The sequence below is a fragment of the Apiospora hydei genome (assembly GCF_038363865.1).
Source record: "Apiospora hydei strain CBS 114990 chromosome Unknown utg000004l_segment0_segment0, whole genome shotgun sequence".
Taxonomy (NCBI): domain Eukaryota; kingdom Fungi; phylum Ascomycota; class Sordariomycetes; order Amphisphaeriales; family Apiosporaceae; genus Apiospora; species Apiospora hydei.
The window spans coordinates 4710306-4733602 of NW_027117363.1; the positions used below are offsets into that span (position 1 = coordinate 4710306).

Genomic DNA, 23297 nt, shown 5'->3' on the forward strand with positions numbered 1-23297 from the left:
TAAGCGAGTATTTAAACCGTTTTTAATTTTATTCAACTCTTTATTAAAAATATTTAAAAACGTATTAATAAAATCTTTTAAGTTTATAATATTTTTATTAAACACCGTAATATTTTAATATATTTAAATTTAATTTAAATCTTTTTTCGAATTAAGTTAATTTTTAATGATAAGATACTCGCAATTTATAATAAATTAAGATATTCCGTAATTTTTCATTTAACGGTATTTAATTTCACTTTATTGAAATTTATATTATTGGTGGTGTTTAAATTAAAATAAATAAAAAAGCGTTGTAATTATTTAATAGAACTAATACGCGAGAAATTATAAACCGACGAAAGTTTTTAAAAAGCGTTAATTATTAGAAGTATTTAAATATAATTCCGTTTTTTAAAAATAAATTAATATATAAATTAGAAAATATAAGGTATAAAGTATAAAGTAAAATTAATTAATTTACTTAACATATTGAGATATTAACTAAATAAATAAAATATTTTAAACAATTAAGGTAATATATTATAATAATTATTAAAACGTTATGCATCGTGAAAAACATCGATAAGTATAAAAATAGAATTTCATTTAATACGTTAAATATTATTTTTATTTATCGTTTATTTAATGAAGTTTAATATATAATAAGTTTTATTAAGGGAATTTATTATTTAAATATTAAATAAAGTAGTAATAAAAAGTATTAAACCCGATTAAATAAGCGGTAAGTAAAGCTGGTACTTAATAGTTATCATAATATATTATAAATGCTACGATTTTTTTTAATATTATTATTTATACCCTTTGAAGTAAATTTTTTATTTATTAATACTCTCAAAAGTTGTATTAAAAACTTTTAAAAGGAAAAGAAAAAAGAAAAATATAAAACAATTTAATATAATAGTAAGTAATATAAAAAAGAGTCTCGGCGTAATAAAATGATATAACAAGTGATATTATTAAAAAAATTAAAAACGGTAAATTAATAATAAACTAATAGCTTTTATTAAAAGGGCTTTATTAAATAATTAATTAAAAAGATATTAGTTTTTAATAAGTGTTATTAAAAGGGCTCTATTAATTAATGAATTAAAAACACTAGCTTTATTAATAAGACTTATTAATAAATAGTAACTTTAAATATTTAACTTAAATTAGCTTTTATCGGCTTTTACGAATAGAATTACTATCTTTTCTATATTTATTTTCGGTATTTTATATTAAGTTTATTAAATAATAGTATTTTTCGAAATTATTTACTCGATTTTCTCTCGATTTTTAAAGAAATCCGTATAAATTAATAAGTAACGATTTAATACTTTACTCAATCATTTTCGAAACACGACTTTTAAATTTTAAAAACTCGACGGCCGACGTTTCGATACGCCGTCTTAAATCCCTCTTTTTCGAAACGTTACTCATTTGATACGCGCCTTCGAAATAATAAGTTTTAATTTTTATATAAATTAATATATATAACCGAAATTTTAATCGTTCTAAAATTATTTTAATTAAACGTATTTAATTCTTTTAAACTAATATTAAACTTTTATACAGACTACGTTTAATTAATAATTCAATATATTACGGTTAATTTAAAATATAACTAATATTTTAATACGTTATATTTTCTTATCAATTAATTTTACACTTTTTTATTACGCGTAAGCTTTATCAATTAAATTAATTATTCATTAAATACTAAAAACACATTAAAAACGTATTTAAACTGAGCTAATTCTTAATGAAATTATAAATTATGAATTAAATTAATATTAATTTAACGTGGTTTATTATTAACTAGCTCGTATTATCGAGTAGTTTACTTTTACTATTTCTCGATATTTTTATAAAAGTTATTTTAATTACGACGTTTTAAATTAAATAAATTTACTCGTTATTTAATTTGCTACACGATTTTATATGTTTTTTATATATTCGCGTATTATGGCCTGTTACGCCGCAGATTTTACAGCGCTTGCCGCCCGTCGCGCGCTTTTTCGATAAACTACCATTTTCGCCTTTATTAGTCGCTGGCTCCTTCTGTTTTGCCTTTTTGTCCTGCAGCTTTCGAGATTCCTTAATTGTATGGGCCTTTTTAAGCTGGACTCGCGACTTTTTAGCTCTCCGGCGTTTCGAAAAGGCCAAATTAGCCTTTTTTAAAATACGTATCCGATTATATATAAAAGTTATTTTATAAGTTATTTTAATTATATGTTTCGTTATATTATTTATTATGTTTAAAATTAACGTCGAAAAGCTTTTTTAATAGGTAAATACTTTTTTTTTAATATATATAAAATACTTGATTATTTATTAAAGGATAAACGGCGTTTAAAGGTCGTAAATATTAGCCGTCCCCGGACGGGATAAGTTAAATATAAGTATTTAAAAACGTATATTTAGTTTATTAATTATTTTATTTAAATTATAAAGTATTAAACCGAATAACGTGGTTTACTACTACGCGACGTATATTACTTAGCGACGTATTTAAATTTAATTTTAATATAATTAAGCTTTAACGCGTAATACCTCCATAATTATAATGCCTAATTAATCTTAAAAAGATTAGATAGTTTTAATAATTTAAGCGATATAAAACGGACCGAATTAAATAAGCTAAAGAGTAATAGTAAAAGCTTATAATATACCCGAATTAATTTTACGCTATCGAATCCACGGCCGAACTTTAGAACGCGAAATCTGATTAAAACGACGTAAACTAGATCTAATTAAAAGGAGATACTTCGTAAATATATAATTAATTTAGATGTCCGAAGGATGCCTCCCGATTTCGTTAGTATAAAAAATATAGCTAATCTTTTTACCGCGTCGCGTTAATAAGTATTAGGTTAAGCGCTTTATTAATTATAACCCGGACTTAAAGATTAAAATAAATCGTCGGTACGATTATTAAAAAGCTTTTTACGAAGATTTCAAAGTTATTTCCGGCTAGTTTACGCTAATTATAAATATAAAAGCGAAATACGAGATCGTTAACGAAGATATTTAAAATTTCGACGAGACCGGCTTTATAATAGGCATAATCGGGTTAATATTCGTCGTAATACGCGCCGAGCGGCGTAGAAAAGCAAAGTCGGTTTAGCTTAGTAATCGGGAATAAGCAACGGCGATTAAATGTATTAATTCGTAAGGCTAGTATATTCCGCCGTTTTTAATCGTTTAAAACTAATATTACCTCGTAAACTAGTTTCGCGAAACCGATTTACCGGGCCACTAGGTAATTAAGCCGACTTTTAATAGTTAAATTAATAATAAAATAGGTTTAAACTAAATTAAACACTTTAATAAATATATTAAAACGTAAACGAAAGGTTTCCACCGCCTTTTAATTATCGACAGCTACGAGAGTTATATTTCGGCCGAATTCGAGGTATACTATTAAAATAATATTATTATTATACTCGGTATACCTTTTTATTTATTTTAATTACTCGATATAGTATTTTATTTGGCTTTAAAACGTATTTATTTAAAAAAAATCGAGTTATTTATTAAGGCCACGATAAGTTATATTACGAAGCTCGAGTTTTTTATCGCTTTTTAGGCCGCGTATTTCGCTATTTTTACGAGAAATAACATTAAATCCGGATTTAACGTTTTTAATTTAATCCCTTATAATTTCGACGAGGTAATTAATAAACTGAATATATATCTCCGGACGCCTATACTTAATTTATCTCGTTTAAAAACGGTTAGTATTTATAACCTTTAAATATCGTTTAACTTTTAATAAATAATTAAGTACTTTATTTATATTAAAAAAAGGGTGTTTATTTATTAAAAAGCTTTCTAACGCCGATTTTAAATACGATAAACTAAATAACGAAGGGTATAATTAAAATAGCCTATAAAATAACCCTTATACGCAATAAAATATATATATTAGAGGAGGTTAATTTAGTATTTTCTAAGCGCCGGAAAGCTAAAAAATCGCGAGTGCAGCTTAGAAAAGCCCTTCTTATTAAAGAATCTTAGTAGCTACAGGACGAAAAGGTAAAAAAGAAGCGTTTAGCGCCCGATAAAAGTGAAAATAGGGGTTCGTCAAAACGGAAAGCGACCAGTGGAAGGCGCTATAGTATTTACGGCGAGACAGGTCACAATGCGCGAATATATAAAAAGAATATAAAATTAAGCGAAAAATCGGATAGCGAATAGTTTTAATTAATTTTAAGCGTTAATATAATTTATTACCGAGTCGCTTTAATTATTAAATCGCCTATTTTTATTACTTTTTAATACTGTTATATAAATTAATTTAATTATAATATATTAAATTAATTAAAACTATTCGTTATCGAAATCGCTACTTAATTCTATATCCTTTTTACATATTCGCGCATTATAACCTGTTTCGCCGTAAATGCCACAACGCCTGCCGCCCGTCGCGCGCCGCTTCGACGAACCCCCATTTTCGCCTTCGCCGGTCGCTGAACGCTTCCCTTTTACCTTCTCGTCCTACAGCGTTTAAGATTCCTAAATAGTAAAGGCTCTTCTAAACTAGATTCGCGATTTCTTAGCTTTCCGACGCTTCGAAAAAGCTAAATTAACCTCTTTTAAAGTACGCATCTAATTTTTTATAAAAATTATTTTATGCATAATTATATATATATTTTTCGTTATTCAATTTATTATATTTAAAATCGGCGTTGAAAAGCTTTTTTTAATAAATAAAAACCTTTTTTTAATATAAATAAAATATTTAATCGTTTATTACGGGTTAAATAGTATTTAAAGGTCGTAAATATTAACCGTTCCCGGACATAACGGGCTAGGTATAAGCGTCTAGAAACGTATATTTAGTTTATTAATTATTTTATTCGGGTTATAAGGTACTAAGCCGGATACGTTAAATTTAAATTTATTATTAGCTTTCGTAAATATAGCGAAATATGTAGCTTTAAACGCGATAAAAAACTCGAGCTTCGTAATATAATTTATCGAAGCTTTAATAAATAGCTCGATTTCTTTCGAATACGTGCGCTTTAAAGGCGAATAAAATGCTATATTTAATAGCTAAAAAAATTAAAGAGGCATATTAAACGTAATAATGCCGTTGTTTTTATAATATATCTCGAATTTAGCCAAAATATAGCTCTCGTAGCCGTCGAGGATTAAAAAGTAATATAAACTTTTCGTTCGCGATTTAATATACTTATCTAAATGCTTAATTTAATTTAAGCTTATTTTATTATTTATTTAAATATTCGAAATCGGTTTAATCACTTAATTACCCGGTAAATCGTATTCGGTGGCTTAATTCGCTAGGTAATATTAGCCCTAAACGATTAGGAACGGCGAGATGCATTAGCTTTACGAATTAATATATTTAATCGCCGTCGACTATTCCCGATTACCAGGCTAGACCGACTTCGCCTTCCCACGCTAATCGGCGCGTATTACGACGAGGGTTAACCCGATTATATTTATTATAAAACCGGTTTTATTAAAATTCCATATATCTTCGTTTAAAATACCGTATTTAGCCTTAATATTTACGACTAGCTTAAATTAATCGAAAATAATACTTATATTTTTATAAAAAGCCCTTTAATAATCGTATTAACGGTTTATTCGGGTCTTAAAGTCCGGGTTCCGATTAATAAAGCGCTTAACCTAGTGCTTGCTAACGCGGTGGCCGCCGCGCGACGCGGTAAAGAGATTAGCTATATTTTCTATAACATAAAAAATTAAAAGGCATCCCTCGGGTATTTAAATTAATTATATAATTATAAAGCACCTTTTTTTTAATTAAATTTAATTTATATTATAAATTTTAAGTATCGCGTTATAAAGTTCGACCGTATATTCGGTCGCGTAAAGTTTCGTATAAAACGTCGTATATAGCGGCAGCGTACCTTTAACTTAAACGATTTAAAAGGTTTCGCGTTACTTAAATTATTAAAACAATTCGCTCTTTTTAAAGTAAATTAAGTATTATAGTTATAAAGTTATTAAGTATTAAAGTTTAATAAAATAGGTCGAGTAAAAAAGCGGGCGACTTAGTAATATAAGCGACTCGGTAATAAACTACGTTATAGTTAAATTAATTTATATAAAAAGGTCGAAAAGTGGAAAAAGTGCGTCACTAAGTAATATGCGTCGCGTAGTGGTAAACCACGTTATATTAAATTTAAGTTTAATATTAGTTTTCGTAAAAATAACGAAATATATAACTTTAAACGCGATAAAAAACTCGAGCTTCGTAATATAATTTATCGAGGCTTTAAATAAAAAACTCGATTTCTTTCGAATAAATACGCTTTAAAAGCGAATAAAATATTATATTAAAAAATTAAAATAAATATAATAAATAAAAAAGTATAACGTAGTTTACTATTAAGTTAAACATATTATTAAGTCGAACACTTTTTTTATATTTCGATACTTCTATATAAATTTATTTAGTATTATTTAAATAGTTAAACTAATCCGGTTTTCTTAAATTAAATTAAGCATTATAGTTATAAAGTTATTACGCGTTAAAGTTTAATAAAAGTCGAGAAATAATAAGGGTAAACCACTTAATAATACGAATTATTTAATAATAAACCACGTTAACGAAAAGTATAATTAAAATAGCTTATAAAATAACCCTTATGCGCGATAAGATATATATATTAAAGGAGGTTAATTTAATACTTTTTAAGCGCCGGAGAGTTAAAAAGTCGCGAGTTTAACTTAAAAAAGCCCTTATTATTAAGGAATTATAGTAGCTATAAAACAAGAAGGTAAAAGGGAAGCGTTTAGCGCCTAATAAAGGTGAAAATAGGGGTTCGTCGAAACGAAGGGCGACTAGTGAAAGGCGCTATAGTGTTTACGGCGAGATAGGTTACAATACGCGAATATATAAAAAAGATATAAAATTAAACGAGGAATCGAATAACGAGTAATTTTAATTAATTTTAAGCGTTATAATTAAATTAATTTATATAAAAGGGTTAAAAAGTGGAAAAAGTGCGTCGCTAAGTGATATGCGTCGCGTAGTAGTAAACCACGTTATTAAGTTTTTAAAATAGTATAATTTTACTAGGGAGATAGCCTAATTTAAATGTTTCGTGAGGGGGTGCGTTCATTAAGGGGGTGCGCACGGTTAACAGACTCTACCAACGAGGCAGTCGATAAGATCCCACATCACTAGCCACCACAGCCACCCACCAAGCCTGGTATAGTCAAAGCGTAGTCTCCCAGCCTCCTTCATTAATGACTCACTGCGCATGCCGCCCAGCATGGTCCCCATCATTCATTCATCCACCACCTCCCGTCTCTTCCAAACGGCCGTCACGACACGATCGATTTACAGGACTGCAGGCATCTCTAGGCATCATCACGCTTGATCTTCTTCCCATTTGAATCGAATCAGAGTGACGAAACAGCCGTGTCGCGCCCTGCCGGCTAAGCTGAAATAATTGCCCGTGGCGCGCACCTCCGATCAACTGGGCCGACCTCCTACTCAACGAACACCGTCTTCTTCTTTGGCACTCACGCACTCGCGCCCGCTTGCCTCGCTGTCGTAGGCTCATATGCGACGTGGGAGTGCACGAGGAGCAGACACCAAGGTCTTCGTTGAAAGGATCGGGATCCGAGGAAGGGGACTACTGCTTGGTGGTCTTCCTGTAACCGCAACCGGCATTTGTTTCTGCTTGACCCGCTGGGGCGCGCGGAGATTGATCTTTTCTCTATCGCCTGGAATTGCTTACCCATTGGTCATGTTGTAGCTGTAAGTTATGCCCCCGATAGCTGCCTACTGATGTGATGTTTCGGTGCAAGTAGGAAAGATCGATCGTCATGCCCGCCCCAGCAACAGCAACAGCAACAGCAGCTGCAGAGCCGGCCGGAACACCGCCGACCTCCCAAACCCAGATCCCTCCCGATCATGTAACCCATTTCATGGCCAGCGGGAAGGCCGTTGTTGAATGGGGAGCACCTGGAGTCGCGTCCCAATGTCTTGCACACCCCGATCCCCGGAATCGACACATTACATTCGAGGCAAGCCTCGAGAAGGATGGCCAGCAGTGCTTCTCTTTCTTCCGACTCCGTGTCCCTGTTATGCACATGCACCTGCACGCCATCGTCCTGTACATACATATACCCCCCAATCATATATCTTGTCTGGAATGGACATTTGGTGACGCCACTGCCAATCCTGCCGCGCAGTCTAAACTGGGTGGTAACCTTACCCGTCTTCAGTTCCGTCTCAACGAACCTGCTCAAGTCATTGTGCCCGATCAAGTGCCACTGAAGCCCAAGAAGCCCGCCACGGCCACTATTATCAAGGCGCTTGAGTCACTAACAACGGCTCTTGACCTTACTATATACCTCGAGCACACTACACTGTCCAAGGCACGCCTTGGCTCCCTCGCCGAAGCCATACGGTCGGGGCTCTCCCGCCCCGTCGCTCGGTATGGCGATCTGCATAGACTATACAAGGGCATGGGGGGCAGCATCCTCCCTATCATTGCGAACCCAGACAACGCCGTCTCCGACGTCCCTGCACCGGCGCGAGCCGATAGTCCGCCGTCGTACGACGAAATTGGCCCCGGGCCGCCCATGCCTCCGGTGGCTCCTGGCGATGCGAAAGCCCCAGATTTGAGGAAGAGACCATATAAGCGACGTCGGCAATGCAGTGCATCCAGCACACAAACAGATGACGACACCGCCCTACCGACGCATATGCCGGGGGTATCGTTGAAGAACCAAGTGCCTGGGCCGGCCCAAGGGGAGGCCAGGGCGCCTTTGGGGGCGCTGGGTGACTGTGAAGCGCTGCCCCCTTGGGCCCAAACCCTCGTCGCCGAATTGGCTGAGCTGAAAGGGGTTGTCTCGATGCAGCAAAGAGTCATTCAAGACCTGCAGCACAAGTTGGTAACGCTAGAAAGCCAAGCGACAACGCAGGACAATGAGCACGCTGTCTTACAGCGGCGTATGGATGAAGCCGACGTGGCAATCGCAGACTTGGATGCCACGGCGGCGCAGCAGGGCGAGTGTCTATCCGAGCTGGAAGATGGTCTTGCCTCTTTACAAGAGGATTGGGAGTCGCTTTCCGGTCGACGTGCGCCTGAGCTGGAACAGGTGAAAGAGGAGCTTCGAGCCGAAGTCATGTCCCGCCTTAGGAACGCGTTGGATTCGCCATGAGCTCAAAACTAAAGGTTAGCTCACGTTTATTTATCTATATGACCTTGGGTTCAGCGTGCCTTTGAGCTACAGTGTATATGAAAATATTGAATACTCGTTTCGAAACTAGAGCAGTATCCTTGACTGAAAGCAAGCGCCATAACGCTGATGTGAATTTTTTTCCGCGTAGTAAATAAATTAATTATATACTTACTATATACATAAAATAAATATAGATAAAAATAATTTTTATTTTTATTTTTAAATTTTCAGAAAAAGCATTTTATTTATATGAAGTCGTAACACACCAAGGCGGACTAGGCTATTCGCATACGAATAATTACTGGGGTTGCCGTTGCCCGTAACAAACCAAACCACCGACGTCCCGCTACCTCCAACATCTGTTACTTGCACCTTGCGGCCCGTATCACGCTGTGGCATTCTTTCACCATGGCAGATGCCGACGAGCCAGACGACTACATGTCTATGGAATTTTCCGACGTCCCAACCAAACCAGCCCAGGAGACCTCATTACAGAGAAAACAGCGGCTGAGGCGGGAAGCCGAAATCAAGGGACGCCCCAAGTCCAAAGCCGAGCTGGCCGCCGACGAGGCCGCCGCTCGGGACCATGCACTCTCCCAATCGCTGTTGGACCCCACCGCGCCTGCCGCCCAGAAGTCAAAGGGCCTTGCCATGATGAAGAAGATGGGCTTCGTGGCCGGCAGCACCCTGGGCGCCCAACAGAGTGCCGCAAGCGCCAACGCGGAGCCCATCCGCATCAGCATCAAGGAGGATCGCAGTGGCATTGGCCTGGATGCCGAACGCAAGCGCAAGGTCCACGAGGCCGCCGAACAGCAAGCCCTGCCAGTCCAGGGGAAGCGGCCCAAGGTCGACGAGGGCGAGTTCCGGGACCGCGTTCGCAAGGAGCGCGAAGCAGCGCGGACAGAAAGGCAAGTCCATGCGGCACAGAAAGTGGCAGAGATGCTGGACGAAGAGGGCCATGGCCAACAACAACAACAACAACAACGAGACTCGCACAAGTCCAAGTCGCGGGCTCTGTCCACCCGGCCTCTGAAGAGCATCAACGTCCTCTGGAGAGGATTGGTTCGCCAGCGCGAAGAAGCCGAACGGGATCGCCGCATGAAGCATGATCTGGAACAGAGCCTGTCGTCCCACTTGCCGACCTACGGAGAGGAGGACGACGACGACGCCGGCGCCCAACAGGCCATGGGCAAATCTGACCAGGTCGTAAACCCCTTTGAGGACCTGGAGGAAGAAGATGCCGAGTTGGATGGTTTCAATGGGCTGGAGCCCGAGACCAGGCTGCAACGCCTGGTGGCGTACTTGCGCGATCAGTACCAATACTGCTTCTGGTGCAAATGCACCTACCCAGACAAGGAAATGGACGGCTGCCCGGGTCTCACGGAGGAAGAGCACGACTAAGCTGCATTGCTAGGCCACACCCGCACAGCAACGCCTGGCGGGTAGGTATCCATGGGGAATCTAGGTAGTATCGTCTAGCCAAACATGCAATAGACGGGAGAGGCGAGGCTTCTGTCTAATGTCGAGGCTGACTCGGATCTTCACATTATAGGGGATTTTCTTATGATGTAGACATACATAGATAGGTCATGGTACACATGCCATGCGATTGTGCAATGACCATATCTGCCAACTATGATACACACTTGGTTTATTTAGATTTGTACACGCCCATCTGGCTGGCTGCCTCGACGAACAGACCCTCGGCGTCTGGCAGCACCGAGATATTGGCTTCCAGTTGCAGGTCCAGGAAGTTGCCCACTTCCGCCGCCTTCATTTCGCTGGTCATCTCCTCGTTGGGTCCCAGCTGTCCTGCGGTCACCAGTTCTCCGCGTCGATGGGCAAGGAACCTTTCGATTTGCGACACTGCAAGCACGAGCCTGCGTTTAGCCTTGCCCTTACGGGCCGTGGCTTTCGCTACGTCCGTCATTCCAAGCAAGAGTTCGAAAACAAGGGGCCCCGGGTCCGCGAAACCAAACAGCTCGCGCAGTGATCGATAAGCCACCAGTAGGCCAACCTGGTCACCGAGCTGTCGGAATGTGTGCAAGATGACCCTAGCCAATGGTCTGTCGATATCCTCGCCGTTAAAGGAGCGTACGTGCAGCACCATCTCGGCAAACAGCCTCCGACTGGCCATGATTTCCGACTTCAATTGCCCTTCAGGTACGCTGCGGAGCCGGTTGACAGGCAAGCCTCGCCAGAGCGACCTGAAAACCCAGGGGTCCGGCGGGACGCCGTACCCGTCCCTCATGTGCTGCCAACAGCTCGCCACATCTTTGCCTCGCCCGCTCCCGAGGTAGCAAGATAGTAGCTGGTTCACCATGAACGCGTTCGGCGGGATCTCGGCCTGGGCGAATGCATCCCAGACCTCTTCCACCTTTGTATACAAACCCCGGGCCTGGTAATTCTCTGCAAGCAAAGAGAAGGTCTCCAAAGTGGCGCAGGGCCAACTTGGCCCGGCGGCCTGCGTTCGCAAGTCCCGCATGGTCCGTCGGTGCCGGACGAACTGGAGCCGAGCGTTGATCATGGCCCAGCCGATATCATCCGCGTGCTTGTAGTTCTCCGCCAAACCGGACCGCAGCCACGCGCCTATCAGTCCGTTCACTTGAATCGGCCGAAGGACGACCCCCTTGCTCTTCATCAGTAGAAGCACATCACGTGCACCGTTAAAGTCGCCGTTTCCAATTAGCCTTTTCACCCATTTGCCGACGAAAAGGGATTGGCAACAGCCAAGGGGATCTGGGATTTCCCCCTCAGATGGATGGACCCGGAACTCATCATGTCAACAAATACCCACAGCGCATGCTCGGTCTGGTGGGCGGCCAAGAAGAGCGATATGACCTGGTCGTAGTCGTCGATGGTCATCTTGTTTCCCAACAACAACCTCAGCCATTCGTAGACGTCGTATGCTTTGTCTGCGCCCTCACCCGAGCGGTCCAAGTGGGCGCGGACGAGGGGGATGAGGAACCGCGGATCACTTTTCTGCGGTGACTCCAGGATGATGTTGGCAATGCGTTCGGCCCGTTCGACATCGCCGACTTGGCAGTACATGCGTAGGCCCAGCTGCCAGAACTCGATGGACGTCTTGGGGTTCGTGCCAAGGGTTGCGGCCCATCTCCGGTGATTATCCATGGCCTCTTTCTTCCAGCCTTCTATGAACATGGATTCGATGGCCAGGAGTTGCCTTTCGGGCCCCATCGGGACACCTGCCAGCGTCATGTCCTTGGTTAGAGCGTAGATGTGAGCCATGCGGTTGGTGTTGTCGGGGGTGTCTGCGGCAAGAACATCCCATAACACCCCCCACGCTTCGCGAGGCACGGCGTTCCAGTGGCCGCAAAGGAGCTTTTTGGAGTCCGAGTAACACCTCCAGAGGCGGCCGCGCTCCTTTGGGCCCAGCCTGCCGCTGTCGAGAAACTGTGCGCTCTTCTGCAGCTTCTCGTTGAGGCGCAAGATCGTATGGCGGGCTCTGTAGCCTGCGCCAGGGTTGATGAGTATGGATCGAGAAGACGGGGCGCCCGACTGCTGGTCGCGCACGTAGGACTCCATCAACTGCATATCGGCCATGGTGTCGTATGCCGTCTCGACGCCTCCAGGGGGTGGGGTTTGGTCGGGCGGGTGGGATGGCCGGTCGAAAGCTCTCTTTTCGAGAAGCTTGGCAAGGTTGTTTACTTTGTCGAGGCTCTGCTCCATTTCTTCCAACTGGCCGGCGAACTCGCCGCCGGGGTCCATGAGGGAGCCGGCGAACTCATCTTGGCCGTTCAGACGGCGTAGCTTTCCTCCCTTTGCCTGCTCGAAGTAGTTGACCTTGACCTTGGGTTCGGCGGGCTCGGATTCCTTGAGAAGACCAAGACTCCTCAGAGTGCGCAAGCGTTCGGCGTCATGGTTGGGCTGGGCAGCGGGAGAAGGGCGGTCGGTGCTGAGGGCGTGGGGAGGCTTCTCGCCAGTGGCTTGGCTTGAGGACTTTCGCAGGCCGAATGCGACTACGGCGGAACGGCGTGGTGCCCTTCGGATGGTCGCAAGGCAGGATTTGCAGACGAAACTCGGACAGCCCAAATCGACCTTGAGCGACTTCGAGGCATGGGAACTGTGTTGGTGCCGAGCAAGAGCGGAAGGCAGGCAAACAATCAAGTCAAGCAGTCATGGCGGACATGGACGAGTTTGTGGGAATGGAGTTTAGCCAGGCTATTATTCCATCCGAAGGGGGAAAAAAAGAGAGGAAAAAAAGAAAAGAGCATCGATTGATTGAAGCTACGATAAAATAATGGAGGGTTAAAGGCTGCATTAGTGAAATAATTACCTTCTTTTGGGGTAGCACGAGGGGTACTGTACGGAGTACAAGCAGTTAGGTACGGTTCAACCCCCTGTAACTTTATGTACTGCCCATACTGCAGGTACCTACCTAACTTTAGGTACCTAGGCCGGGGGGGTTTAATTGATTGGTTAGCGGACAGGCCCCCTGTGGTGATGGTAGCAGCGGTAGTGGTAACGGTAGCGGTGGGTAGTAGGCCAAGTATAAACAGACATCCCATATAAAAATAACATGCACGCCGCACATACTTACATCAAATGCATAACACGCAACTCACCTGATCCAACCCTACATGCAGTGATATGGGTATAGCAAGAAACCCGAGCCTCGTCATCCCCCCTAAGGTACCATCATTCCCTCGTTTCACAATCCGGGTAAAATCTCGCGTTACGTGACAAAGAGCGGAAGCTGGCTGGCTGTCAACCTTCCATCTTCGGCCCATCCCATCTCCTCCTGAACGGCGTTTCTATCATCGATATGGCAGATACCGAGACCCTGGCCCTGGCCGAAACACTGGGAGACCAAGAACACCAAGTAAATAAGAAACCTCTCGGATACCTGTCTATGGATGTTATGTACTGACCCCCAACGCAGGCCGCCTACATCTTTGACCCTGCAGCGGAGGCACCCGTCTCCGACAGACCGGCCAAGCGCAGGATGATCCCCAAGAAGCACGCCGTGCAGCCGGAGAAGCCCAAGGAGAAACATGCCCGCCGGTTTCAACCTCTCCTCAACGGCTTGGAGAGCAGTGAGTGCCTCCAGCTTCGCCAAGACGCCTTCCTCAAGTCCTGGTCCCGCGTCCAAGACAGGATTGATGTTAGTTCGGCCTCCTCCTGTACGCACGCATCTGCATGAGCTGACTCCGTCAAGGGGGTGCTTCGAGAAACAAACCAGTCCACTCTGGAGGCGGTCACTGGCTTTATCAACGAATGCACCGTCCAAAGGACCGATTCCCGCATCCCTTCAGCCCTCATCATCACAGGAGCCAACATGGCCTCGCAGAGCTTGCTTTTCGGCCAGCTCTCCGACAGCCTCCAGGCCCGAGCCCGAGCCAAGGTCGTCTTACTACGCTCGGGCGACGCCTCCAATCTCAAGGCTGCTCTGAGAAGGATCATCCTCGAGGTGGTGGCCAACCCCTCGGATGCCGGGGAGGAGCAGGACCTCTCTCTCGATAACGATGTATGTGCTCGCACCCGCCGCCCACCCCTCGCCCGGCATGCTGATGATCTGTTGCGTGCAGGGGAAGCGTTATCTGAACTACGACTTTGAAGCCCTTCGGAGCCATCTGGCCCACCACCCTTCGCCACATGTCATTGTGGCTTTTCAGGATAGTGAAGCCTTCGAGACAGGTCTTCTGACGGACCTGATCCTGTTGTTCAGGTAAGCTCGGTTTGCTCGTGCATCGCTACTGCATGGCCCTTGGATTGGACTAACCAAGTATCTAGCTCTTGGCTCGACCGGATCCCCTTCAAACTTTTGTTTGGAGTAGCGACCTCCGTCGAGTTGTTCCAGGCAAGGCTGCTGAAATCAACTTGCCAGCTGCTTTACGGGCGCCAGTTCGACGTGGAGCAAGCAGATACCATCGTGGAGAAGATCTTCAAAACCGCAGTCGCGCACGTGGATGCGCCGCTTCGCATAGGCCCCGTGTCCCTCCAGATGGTCCTGGATCGGCAACGCGACCAGGCTGCAGGTGTACCTATCTTCGTGAGCTCTCTCAAGGTAAGCTGACTGCCAACCCTGTCCTGTCCCTGTCCTGTCCCGTCCTGTCCTTGTCCCGTCCTGCTCCTTCCGCGGCTGCCCTGGACCTGACAAATCATAGTATGCGTACATGTGCCACTTCTATACCAACCCATTTAGCATCTTACTGGCAGACAACGCGCCACAAGTCGCACTGCGGTCAGAGCATCTCGAGGTGGTTCGATCGCTGAGCTCCTTTCGAAGCCATGTCGAGGCAAGCTTGCGTGATAAGGCAGTAAGCCATGTCCAATCACTCTTGGACGACGACGACTACCTCAACCGCCAAGTCCAAGAGCAGCTTGAATCCTCGCGCAGTTGGGCTCGTCGCTCTCTGCGAACCCTCCAGATTTTGATGTGTCGTCCAGGGCAAGCCTCGACGTTCACCCAGCTATACGTCGATCTGCTCACCCAAGGCGTCGACGGACTGGACCAGCTATCCGACTTGGTGAGCTCGATGAGACGGATGGACCCGGCCGAGATGATGTCTCTTCTCAACCAAATCGTGGCCATCATCAAAGACGGCGACGGCAGCATAGGGCTCGAAGGATGTGAAGGCGAGAGTGGCCCGAGTGTGGCGCTACTCTCCGGTATCGTCACAGAGATCCAGACGCTCTGCCGGGAGGCCGAGGAGGCCGGTCGCACATTGCGGAGTGAATATAGCGGACAAAATAAGATCATGCGGACGACGGTCATTGCGCAGAAGGTTCAGTTGAGCCATGATGCTGCCACGCTTACCCCCAAGACAAGTCATATACCAGGCTGGTGGACACGATCATCGAGTATATGGAGGCCCTCCTGCAGTGTGAGCGTGCGGAGGATGTTTGGCTGCATGAAGCATGGCTATACGATTTCAAAACCCCGTATCGGGAGGTCTTCATGCCGCGGCCACGATCGGTCGTTCAGCGGGCACTGCTACGGCCACATGATTATCTAGCGTGCTCTTGCTGCAAGTCGTCCAAGGAGCAGATCATGCCTACACTTCCCGCGACAGCCATACTGTACCATCTCTACCTGGAGACCGGGTCCCTCATAAACGTTGCAGACCTGTGGACGGCCTTCTTTGGCATCGTCAGCGAAGACGAGGCGGATGGTCTTGACGAGAGAACGGCGCTTGTCATGTTCTACCGTGCGATGTCCGAAATGAGGGTCTTGGGCTTTGTGAAGCCTAGTAGAAAGAAGGTGGACCACATTGCCAAGCTTGCGTGGCTCTAAGAGGTCCAAGACGTGGATGGACCGAGGGCGGGCGTGCAAGCGGATGACAAAAGCCCCCTTCAGATGGGCTGGAATCAACGGGATCCAGATTTGCCAAGGGCGTGGGGGAGCGAGCATCGGTCTTGTTGTGTTGTTGTTGGAAGCACAGATAAAGCCCTGCAGACAAAGCCCTGCAGACAAACCGGCCCCTGAATGACTCTTCAAGTCAAGTCAAGTGGCTGATCTTGTCTTTGATGCCCCCCACCCCAGCTGCACAAAGAAGGACCAGCGTCTGGACAAAGCTCGAGAGGCACGCCCGATTCAGCCAGCATAAAGAGTTTTTATTTGCTTTTTTTTTTGATCTCGCATGTACACCACTCAAGTAGATAGAAAGAAAAGTCGAAGCAGGCGCAATAAGGGGAGGGACAATGAAAATGGCCCCGTACAAGAAGAAGGCCATGCCCGCCCGGCGGTTTCGAGCTGGTTCCTCCCCGGTCTTGCCCAAGCCTGCGAAGTATTTCTCGGATAACCAGGAGCTCTCCCTCGCTCAAGCGCCAATTCCAGTCTTTATATACTACTACTCTTCAGCTGCTGAGCGGCTTCGGCGGACCCAGTCGATCCCTTCAAGCGGGTAAACAGCATCGTTAGATTACTCTACCAGAAGGGGGTTGAAAACGCGACATCTCCGCCTTGTTTGACAGATAGAACGCACTTTTGATTATTTGATTACTTGATTTCTTGACCCATTCATTGACTAAGCTTCGGTCCCTGCAGACCAAGTATACCTACATACATCGCTTGCCGCATCCGGTCGTTTCGCTTATCACAGCCGTGCAAACAAAGAACAAGACACGACACCACACACATACTCATACCAACTCACCCGGAACCACAGCCGGTTGCATTCGGCAGAGGATATAACAGTGAGCTCGGCACCTGGGACTTTGAGTCCCCTAGCCACACTGAAGAGAGAAAAAGAGAGAGAGAGAGAATGCCCTTTGAGCACACGCATCTGCCGCCCTCCCCGTCATATCCCACATCGCCGACGGATATGGCCATGGACAAAACACAGCACTCCAGCCCCATGGATACAGACTTCCCGTCGCCCTCCACGGCGTATTCGCCTGCAGAGAGCCAGTTCTCTACGTCTTCGCTGCCCTCCTCCATGTCCTCGTTCGATCTGGACATGGACATGGACCTGGACCTGGAAATGGACCGCGAAGCGATGCCCATGTCGCCCGTCATGGCACCCAGTGCGACTTCATCCTCCCCAGCGTCCCTGGCGGCCCAGATCAACCACAGCACGGGTATTCACGCGTGCCAGGACGCCACCGCTGGCATTGGCATTGGCATTGGCATTGGCATTGGCATCACCACAGTCCCATCTTCGAGGCCGCCGCCGACCTGACGTCACGGCGAGCCGCCGAGAATACGGCCTTCCGGGAGAAAGTGAGGCAGATGGCGCTCCCCCTGGCGCCCCTCGTCCAGCTCACGACCGGGGACGTCCACCCACGGTTCCCAGCCACCCTGTTGAACTTTTGGCTTCTGACGGACCACGAGCTTGAGTCGCTGGCGTCCTTCTACCACCAGCGCACGCCCTGCGTCTGGACCCGCCACTATCCGTGTCCCGTCGCGTGGAGCCCGTCCATGCCGCTCGAAGAGAAGCGGCGCAAGATCGGCAAATTCATCGGGCTACGGGGCTGCGAGACACCGGTCAGCAGCAAATCGGAAGAACAGCTCATGGAGGAGGCCAGGCAAGCAAGGTGGAGAGACGAAGACGAGATGTGGAGGCGGAAAACGCCCTGGTAGTGTGAGCCCCGGAGGGGCTGCATCTAGAGTATCAAGACTGCACGGAGATCCGACAGATAGATTCCCTGTTCACTTCGACGCCCTCGTTCCTCACCCACACCCGCATGCAAGGTGGGAGGGATCTGTATCTGACTCGGGCATTTACCTGACTTAATAAGATTTTGTTTTCACGCGTAGAATCCAGCGACAAGCTACAGAAAGAAAGCACTCGTGGAGTAGAAAAGCCCCGTTGCAACACCCCGTAGAGGGTGGGAGATAGCGCATGCCCTGCCTGAACGCCAATGTGATGCAGAGCGATTGCGGCCTGCTATGGCAAACACCCGCCCAAGGTATTATTTTTGAGATTACATGCCGGCCTTATTTCTTGCCCTTCTTCTTCTTGCTCGGCGTGGTGACCGGGGTGCCCGGAGTCGACCAGTACGGCTTCGTCGTCACTGCCAATCTTGAGGCCACCCTTTGCCGGTTCCTCTTCCAGCTCCTTCATGAATTCGGTCTGGATCGTCTCGCGCCGCTTCTCCCACCACTCCTTCTCGGCCGCGGCCTTGTTCTGGATCTCGTCAAGGCGGGATCGTAGCACCGTGTTGGCGGCGATTTCGTTTGCGGACTGGAAGATGGTCTGGCCCCAGCCGGGAGCGAGGGCATTGGCCTGAAAAAATGGGTCAGTGGAAAAGGGGTGATGGCATGTGCGAAGGGGAGGAGCGACGAACCTCCATGACAACATCCTTGAGCTCCTCCTCGATTTCCTTCTCGGCGCGCTGGAAGCGCTGGTTGAGGTCCTCACCGACGCTGCCCCTCTGGAGTAATGTGTTCAAAGCCTGCTTGGCCTGACGAACTTGGATGATCCGTGCGATATCCTCGACGGCGCGGCGGAGGGAGGGCGGCACGGACGACGGTTTCGGGGACCTTGGTCTTGCGGTCCTTGTCTGCATCGAGCTCGAGCAAGGTCGAGTAGACTTCCTTCTGCAGGTGTGGGGGAACCAAGGTGCGAGATTGGCGGATTCCGCTAGATGAGGCGAGGCGGGACGAGTTAGTTAGCAGGCTGTGTTGTGCGGTAGAAGACGAAGAAGCAGAGGCGAGGAAACATGCACATGCGACGTACCGGCCTTGCGTTTTCTGTAGATGGTCGAGAAGACATATAGGGAGCTGCCGAGGACGAAGATGTAGCCAAAGGGCAGGGCCAGGCTCCACCAGTCTATGTCGAACATTGTGCGGGAGTGCGTGTCGTCCTCTCTTCGCGTCCAAGTGCCAGAGTGAGGGTGGAATAAAAAGAGAGTGTGTGGCAGCGGGGTGCTTTTTTTGGTATGCGACGTCGATGTCGGTTGTGGTGGTGTTGGTGGAAGATGGTGGTGTTTTTTTGCCCTCTCGTCTCTTTTTGGTTGCTGCTACCTATACGTGATGGTCCGGAGCACCAATAAATCGAAGCACGGCTTGGGTCAAGTGCGATCTTGACACTTTTCAAAAGCCACCTAACGATTAACTTTACTTTTGCCCACAGCACAGCAGGCCGCGAGGAAGGAAGTACCTCAGGGAGCAGCGGGGGGTGGAGCTGTGTGTGGCAGGTACCAAAGGGACACGCAAGGACACAGCAGTTGAATGTACCAGCCTGCGCCAGCCTGAGCACGCTCGAGCCAGGCCGGCGGCGCCGCCCCCACCCACCAGCCCAAGCAAGTGCTAGTAGTACAAGCTGAGGTACCTACCTCCAGGCCGAACTTCAAGTTGGGACGCGCCAGAGGTACTTCGCTTCGTGCGCACGTCCGCCGACCTTGGGATCAATGTAAGCGCGCTCACACCGCCTAAATTTTCAGGTATTCTGCCGCCGCGAAGCAATCCAACTTTGGCTCGAGAGACTATCTCCCACCTAACTTGGCAAGGTGGGTGTATGTGTATGTGTGCGAAACTCTAGCAAGCTTCACTTCCAACACCTGACGCTACGCACGCCGAGCGACAGGCCACCACCACAGTCACCATGTCGGAGCGGAAACCAGAGTTTCTGCGCTTTACCGGCCACAGACACTTCACCCAGCGCCTTGTCCTGTCCACCCTCACCGGCCGTCCCGTCCACATCTCCAAGATCCGCTCTTCTTCGCCCACCAATCCTGGTTTGGCCTCCCATGAGGTCTCTTTCCTGCGCCTCCTCGAGGCCGTCACCAACGGCTCCTCCATGCAGATTTCTTACACCGGTACCGCCATAACATACCAGCCCGGCCTCATCACCGGCGCTGCCCCAGGCTTCGGCGCCGGCGAAGGCAACGTCATCGAGCACCAGCTTCCTGCAAACTGCACTCGCGGCGTAACCTACTTCCTCGTCCCTTTGTGTTTGCTCGCTCCCTTCTCCAAGTCTCACATGAACGTGCGCTTCACCGGCCCCGGTGTCATCACCTCGGCTACCGAGACGGGCGACCTCTCCATCGATTCCTTTCGAACCGCCATCCTCCCTCTGTACGATCTCTTCGGCATTCTCGCAATGCGCATCGAGCTGCGCGTCCTGCAACGGTCATGCGCCGGCCACAAGGGCGTCGGGGGCGCTGGCATTGTCGAGCTTAGATTCGCCAGCCAGGTCCGCCTGCCCAAGACGCTACATCTCAACCGCAGCCCTGGCAGGATACGAAGAATACGGGGTGTGGCCTACGCGACCGGTGTTTCGGCCAGCAACAACGCCCGCATGATCCATTCGGCAAGGGAGGTCTTGAATCCCCTAGTCTCCGACATTCACGTGGCCGCGCAGTATGACCAGGCGCCCTCCACCCAAGGAACAGAGAAAGCAGCAGGAAAGCGCAGAATCGGCATAGGCTTTGGCATGAGTTTGGTCGCGGAATCAAGCGCCGCCGGCGTCTTCTACTCTGCCGATGTCGTGGCGCCCTCCGAGGGCGGTGTGGTCCCAGAAGACATTGGCAAGCGGTGCGCCTATCAACTACTCGAGACAATACAAAAAGGCGGGTGCGCAAGTTTCGCCGCCTCCAACACCGTCTTGACCCTTATGGCCATGGGCTCCGAGGATGTCGGTAGACTGCGGCTGGGTAGGGAAGTCATTGGCACCGAGGAGATCATCGAGCTGGCCAGAGACCTCAAAACCTTTGGTGCAAGTAGTTGGGGCATGAGGAATGTGGAAGACGACGACACGGGTGACATCATAGTCTCGGTGAAGGGGACAGGTGTGGGCAACGTTGGAAGAAAGGTAGCATAAGCAGCTAAACAATATTCACCGCGACCTTTTCTTTTAGCAAGGAGTCCAATGTTGATTTCGATACTATCACAACTATCCTGTACGGGTGGCTCGAGCAGTAGCCCGCCTCGCGTTTCGTTGCGCGGCCAAGGCTGCAAGAGTAGCATTGTAACCCACGTTCTGCCCAAGCACAAGTCAGCTTTTGGACGGCAAGGGGGTTGGATGATGGCGGGACGCTTCGCCGGTAGTCTGTGACCAATCGCGATGTGAAGTACTAACCTGCAATGCGAAGGCGGCACCGCTCTCTGGCGCGTTCAGCCGATTGCCCCAGGCCGTCCGAAGAGCGACCCGCACGTCAAAGTCCGCCAAGTTGGCATTTCCCGAGTTCAGTACATCACTAAGCTCTTCGTAGCCACGGTTCCGTCGGGCTTCGGCGCCTCTAGGCGTGGTGCCCGCGGCTTCTGTACGTTCGGCAAAGCCCTCCATATTGCCCGTTGTTGATGTCCCTGGGCCTGTCGTACCGTCCTCCGCTGGATCCGCTGCGGGCGCATCCCTATGCACGCCGCGCTCCTCGGCGTCATGATCCTGGTTCGAGGCAGGTCGCGTGCTGGCTCCTGCCGTTCCTCCGCTGGTCGCTCTGCTTCGCGGAGGCTTTATGATCTTGCGCACTTTGTCCCTCTCCATACTAACGGCCAGCATAACACACTGTAGACCCAGTAGTACTGCGTCGAGCAGCAGCAACGTGAATTTCGAAGTGGGCGGTCTTTGACCCACGAAGTCGACCAAGACGCCGCCGTGAAGATAGCCTCGTGATGCTTCGCTGGCCTGGGGCAACGAGGTCACAATGTGAAGGAGCATGCAGAGGAGGTTTGGCCCGACAATGGCGCTAGCCTGGTAGTTGGGAAGGAGAAATATGATGTTTTCGGGCTTGGGGGTCAAATAGGTCCATTGCGGTAGCCATCGAAGAAACAGCCGGAAGAATGAGCACCTATAGAGCGCCGAGTTAGCGACTACTTGATTCGGCAAAAAAGGCATAGCGAATGAAAGTCGGGTGTGGCATACTCCATGTAGTATAATGTGCATAGCTCGGCGTAGATTAGAGTATCCAAGCACCCGAGCAAATGTGTCAGGAAGGCGAGCTTCTTGCCGAGGCCTTCTCTTGCCTTCTTGGACAGCGAGGACCGCCGTGCAGCGGTGTTGGCTGGTGCGGCATCGTCTTGCCTGTCGCCGTCGTCGCCGAGGCCGGAGGGAGCGGCGGCTGTCTCGTCGTCGCGAGGGGGCAAAGTCGGGTGAGAATCCGCCAGCGATGTTGGGGTGGGATCATGGTTCATAGCTCCACCGCATTTGATGATGAAAAGCCGCTAGGTGTGAGTTTGACCTCACATGCTGCTCCCAGAGAATCGAGTGTTGTCGCAGAGGATGGAGCGCTGTAATGCCGCGATGCTGCGCGAGAGTGTGCGGCAGACAGGCGAGCAGGTGCGGACGGGGGGATATACTGTATGTGTATGTACTGGTTAGTGGGAGTTGGGAAGGCGCAAGTCTGGGGACGTAGCACACCCGTTGAGCCTCTTCTCACGTTCGGTTCAATTTGGAGTCGATGATCTGATGGACGGAGCCTAGCAACCTAACATTGAAGGTAGGTAGGTAGGTACTTGCACACCCTAGCAGGCTAGCTGCATCTTCCCTCAACTTGCAGCCTGGTACCAACCAGCCTGAGTTGGCTTGGCTTGGGCGTCTCTTCACCTATCCCCCCCCTCTCCAGCCCGTACAGTGCCCAGCGTCGTCGCAAACGAGCACCACATGAATCGGGTACTTACTGTGAGGAGCCACTCTTGACTTCGGCGACCGTACAATCGAAACTTGGAGTACTTCCCGTTATGCCAGGGTTGAATTTATTTCACCAGGACCACC

At 47.5% G+C, this 23297-nt stretch overlaps 9 protein-coding genes across 9 annotated transcripts; 6 read left to right on the top strand and 3 right to left on the bottom strand.

Annotated features, from left to right (window-relative positions):
* Positions 1-7812: 7812 nt before the first annotated feature.
* On the top strand, positions 7813-9156 carry PG997_004005 (uncharacterized protein; the record flags this gene model as incomplete). The annotated part of the gene is made up of 1 exon (XM_066808320.1): positions 7813-9156. One exon carries the CDS (start codon positions 7813-7815, stop codon positions 9154-9156), a length of 1344 nt encoding a protein of 447 aa, XP_066671938.1.
* A 429-nt stretch (positions 9157-9585) lies between these two features.
* Positions 9586-10578, top strand: PG997_004006 (uncharacterized protein; the record flags this gene model as incomplete). The annotated part of the gene is made up of 1 exon (XM_066808321.1): positions 9586-10578. One exon carries the CDS (start codon positions 9586-9588, stop codon positions 10576-10578), a length of 993 nt encoding a protein of 330 aa, XP_066671939.1.
* Positions 10579-10828: 250 nt separating this feature from the next.
* Positions 10829-13561, bottom strand: PG997_004007 (uncharacterized protein; the record flags this gene model as incomplete). The annotated part of the gene is made up of 4 exons (XM_066808322.1): positions 10829-11867; positions 11975-13236; positions 13475-13500; positions 13555-13561. 4 exons carry the CDS (start codon positions 13559-13561, stop codon positions 10829-10831), a joined length of 2334 nt encoding a protein of 777 aa, XP_066671940.1.
* Positions 13562-13963: 402 nt separating this feature from the next.
* Positions 13964-16435, top strand: PG997_004008 (origin recognition complex subunit; the record flags this gene model as incomplete). Its single annotated transcript, XM_066808323.1, has 7 exons — positions 13964-14020; positions 14081-14302; positions 14357-14665; positions 14727-14866; positions 14932-15205; positions 15306-15926; positions 15971-16435. The coding sequence occupies 7 exons, from the start codon at positions 13964-13966 to the stop codon at positions 16433-16435; spliced, it is 2088 nt and encodes a 695-aa protein (XP_066671941.1).
* A 413-nt stretch (positions 16436-16848) lies between these two features.
* On the top strand, positions 16849-17049 carry PG997_004009 (uncharacterized protein; the record flags this gene model as incomplete). The annotated part of the gene is made up of 1 exon (XM_066808324.1): positions 16849-17049. One exon carries the CDS (start codon positions 16849-16851, stop codon positions 17047-17049), a length of 201 nt encoding a protein of 66 aa, XP_066671942.1.
* A 416-nt stretch (positions 17050-17465) lies between these two features.
* On the top strand, positions 17466-18223 carry PG997_004010 (uncharacterized protein; the record flags this gene model as incomplete). Its single annotated transcript, XM_066808325.1, has 2 exons — positions 17466-17731; positions 17794-18223. 2 exons carry the CDS (start codon positions 17466-17468, stop codon positions 18221-18223), a joined length of 696 nt encoding a protein of 231 aa, XP_066671943.1.
* A 307-nt stretch (positions 18224-18530) lies between these two features.
* Positions 18531-19428, bottom strand: PG997_004011 (translocation protein S66; the record flags this gene model as incomplete). The annotated part of the gene is made up of 3 exons (XM_066808326.1): positions 18531-18869; positions 18931-19226; positions 19323-19428. The coding sequence occupies 3 exons, from the start codon at positions 19426-19428 to the stop codon at positions 18531-18533; spliced, it is 741 nt and encodes a 246-aa protein (XP_066671944.1).
* A 761-nt stretch (positions 19429-20189) lies between these two features.
* PG997_004012 (uncharacterized protein) lies at positions 20190-21407 on the top strand (the record flags this gene model as incomplete). The annotated part of the gene is made up of 1 exon (XM_066808327.1): positions 20190-21407. The coding sequence occupies one exon, from the start codon at positions 20190-20192 to the stop codon at positions 21405-21407; it is 1218 nt and encodes a 405-aa protein (XP_066671945.1).
* Positions 21408-21581: 174 nt separating this feature from the next.
* On the bottom strand, positions 21582-22717 carry PG997_004013 (uncharacterized protein; the record flags this gene model as incomplete). Its single annotated transcript, XM_066808328.1, has 2 exons — positions 21582-22374; positions 22449-22717. 2 exons carry the CDS (start codon positions 22715-22717, stop codon positions 21582-21584), a joined length of 1062 nt encoding a protein of 353 aa, XP_066671946.1.
* Between the last annotated feature and the right edge of the window lie 580 nt (positions 22718-23297).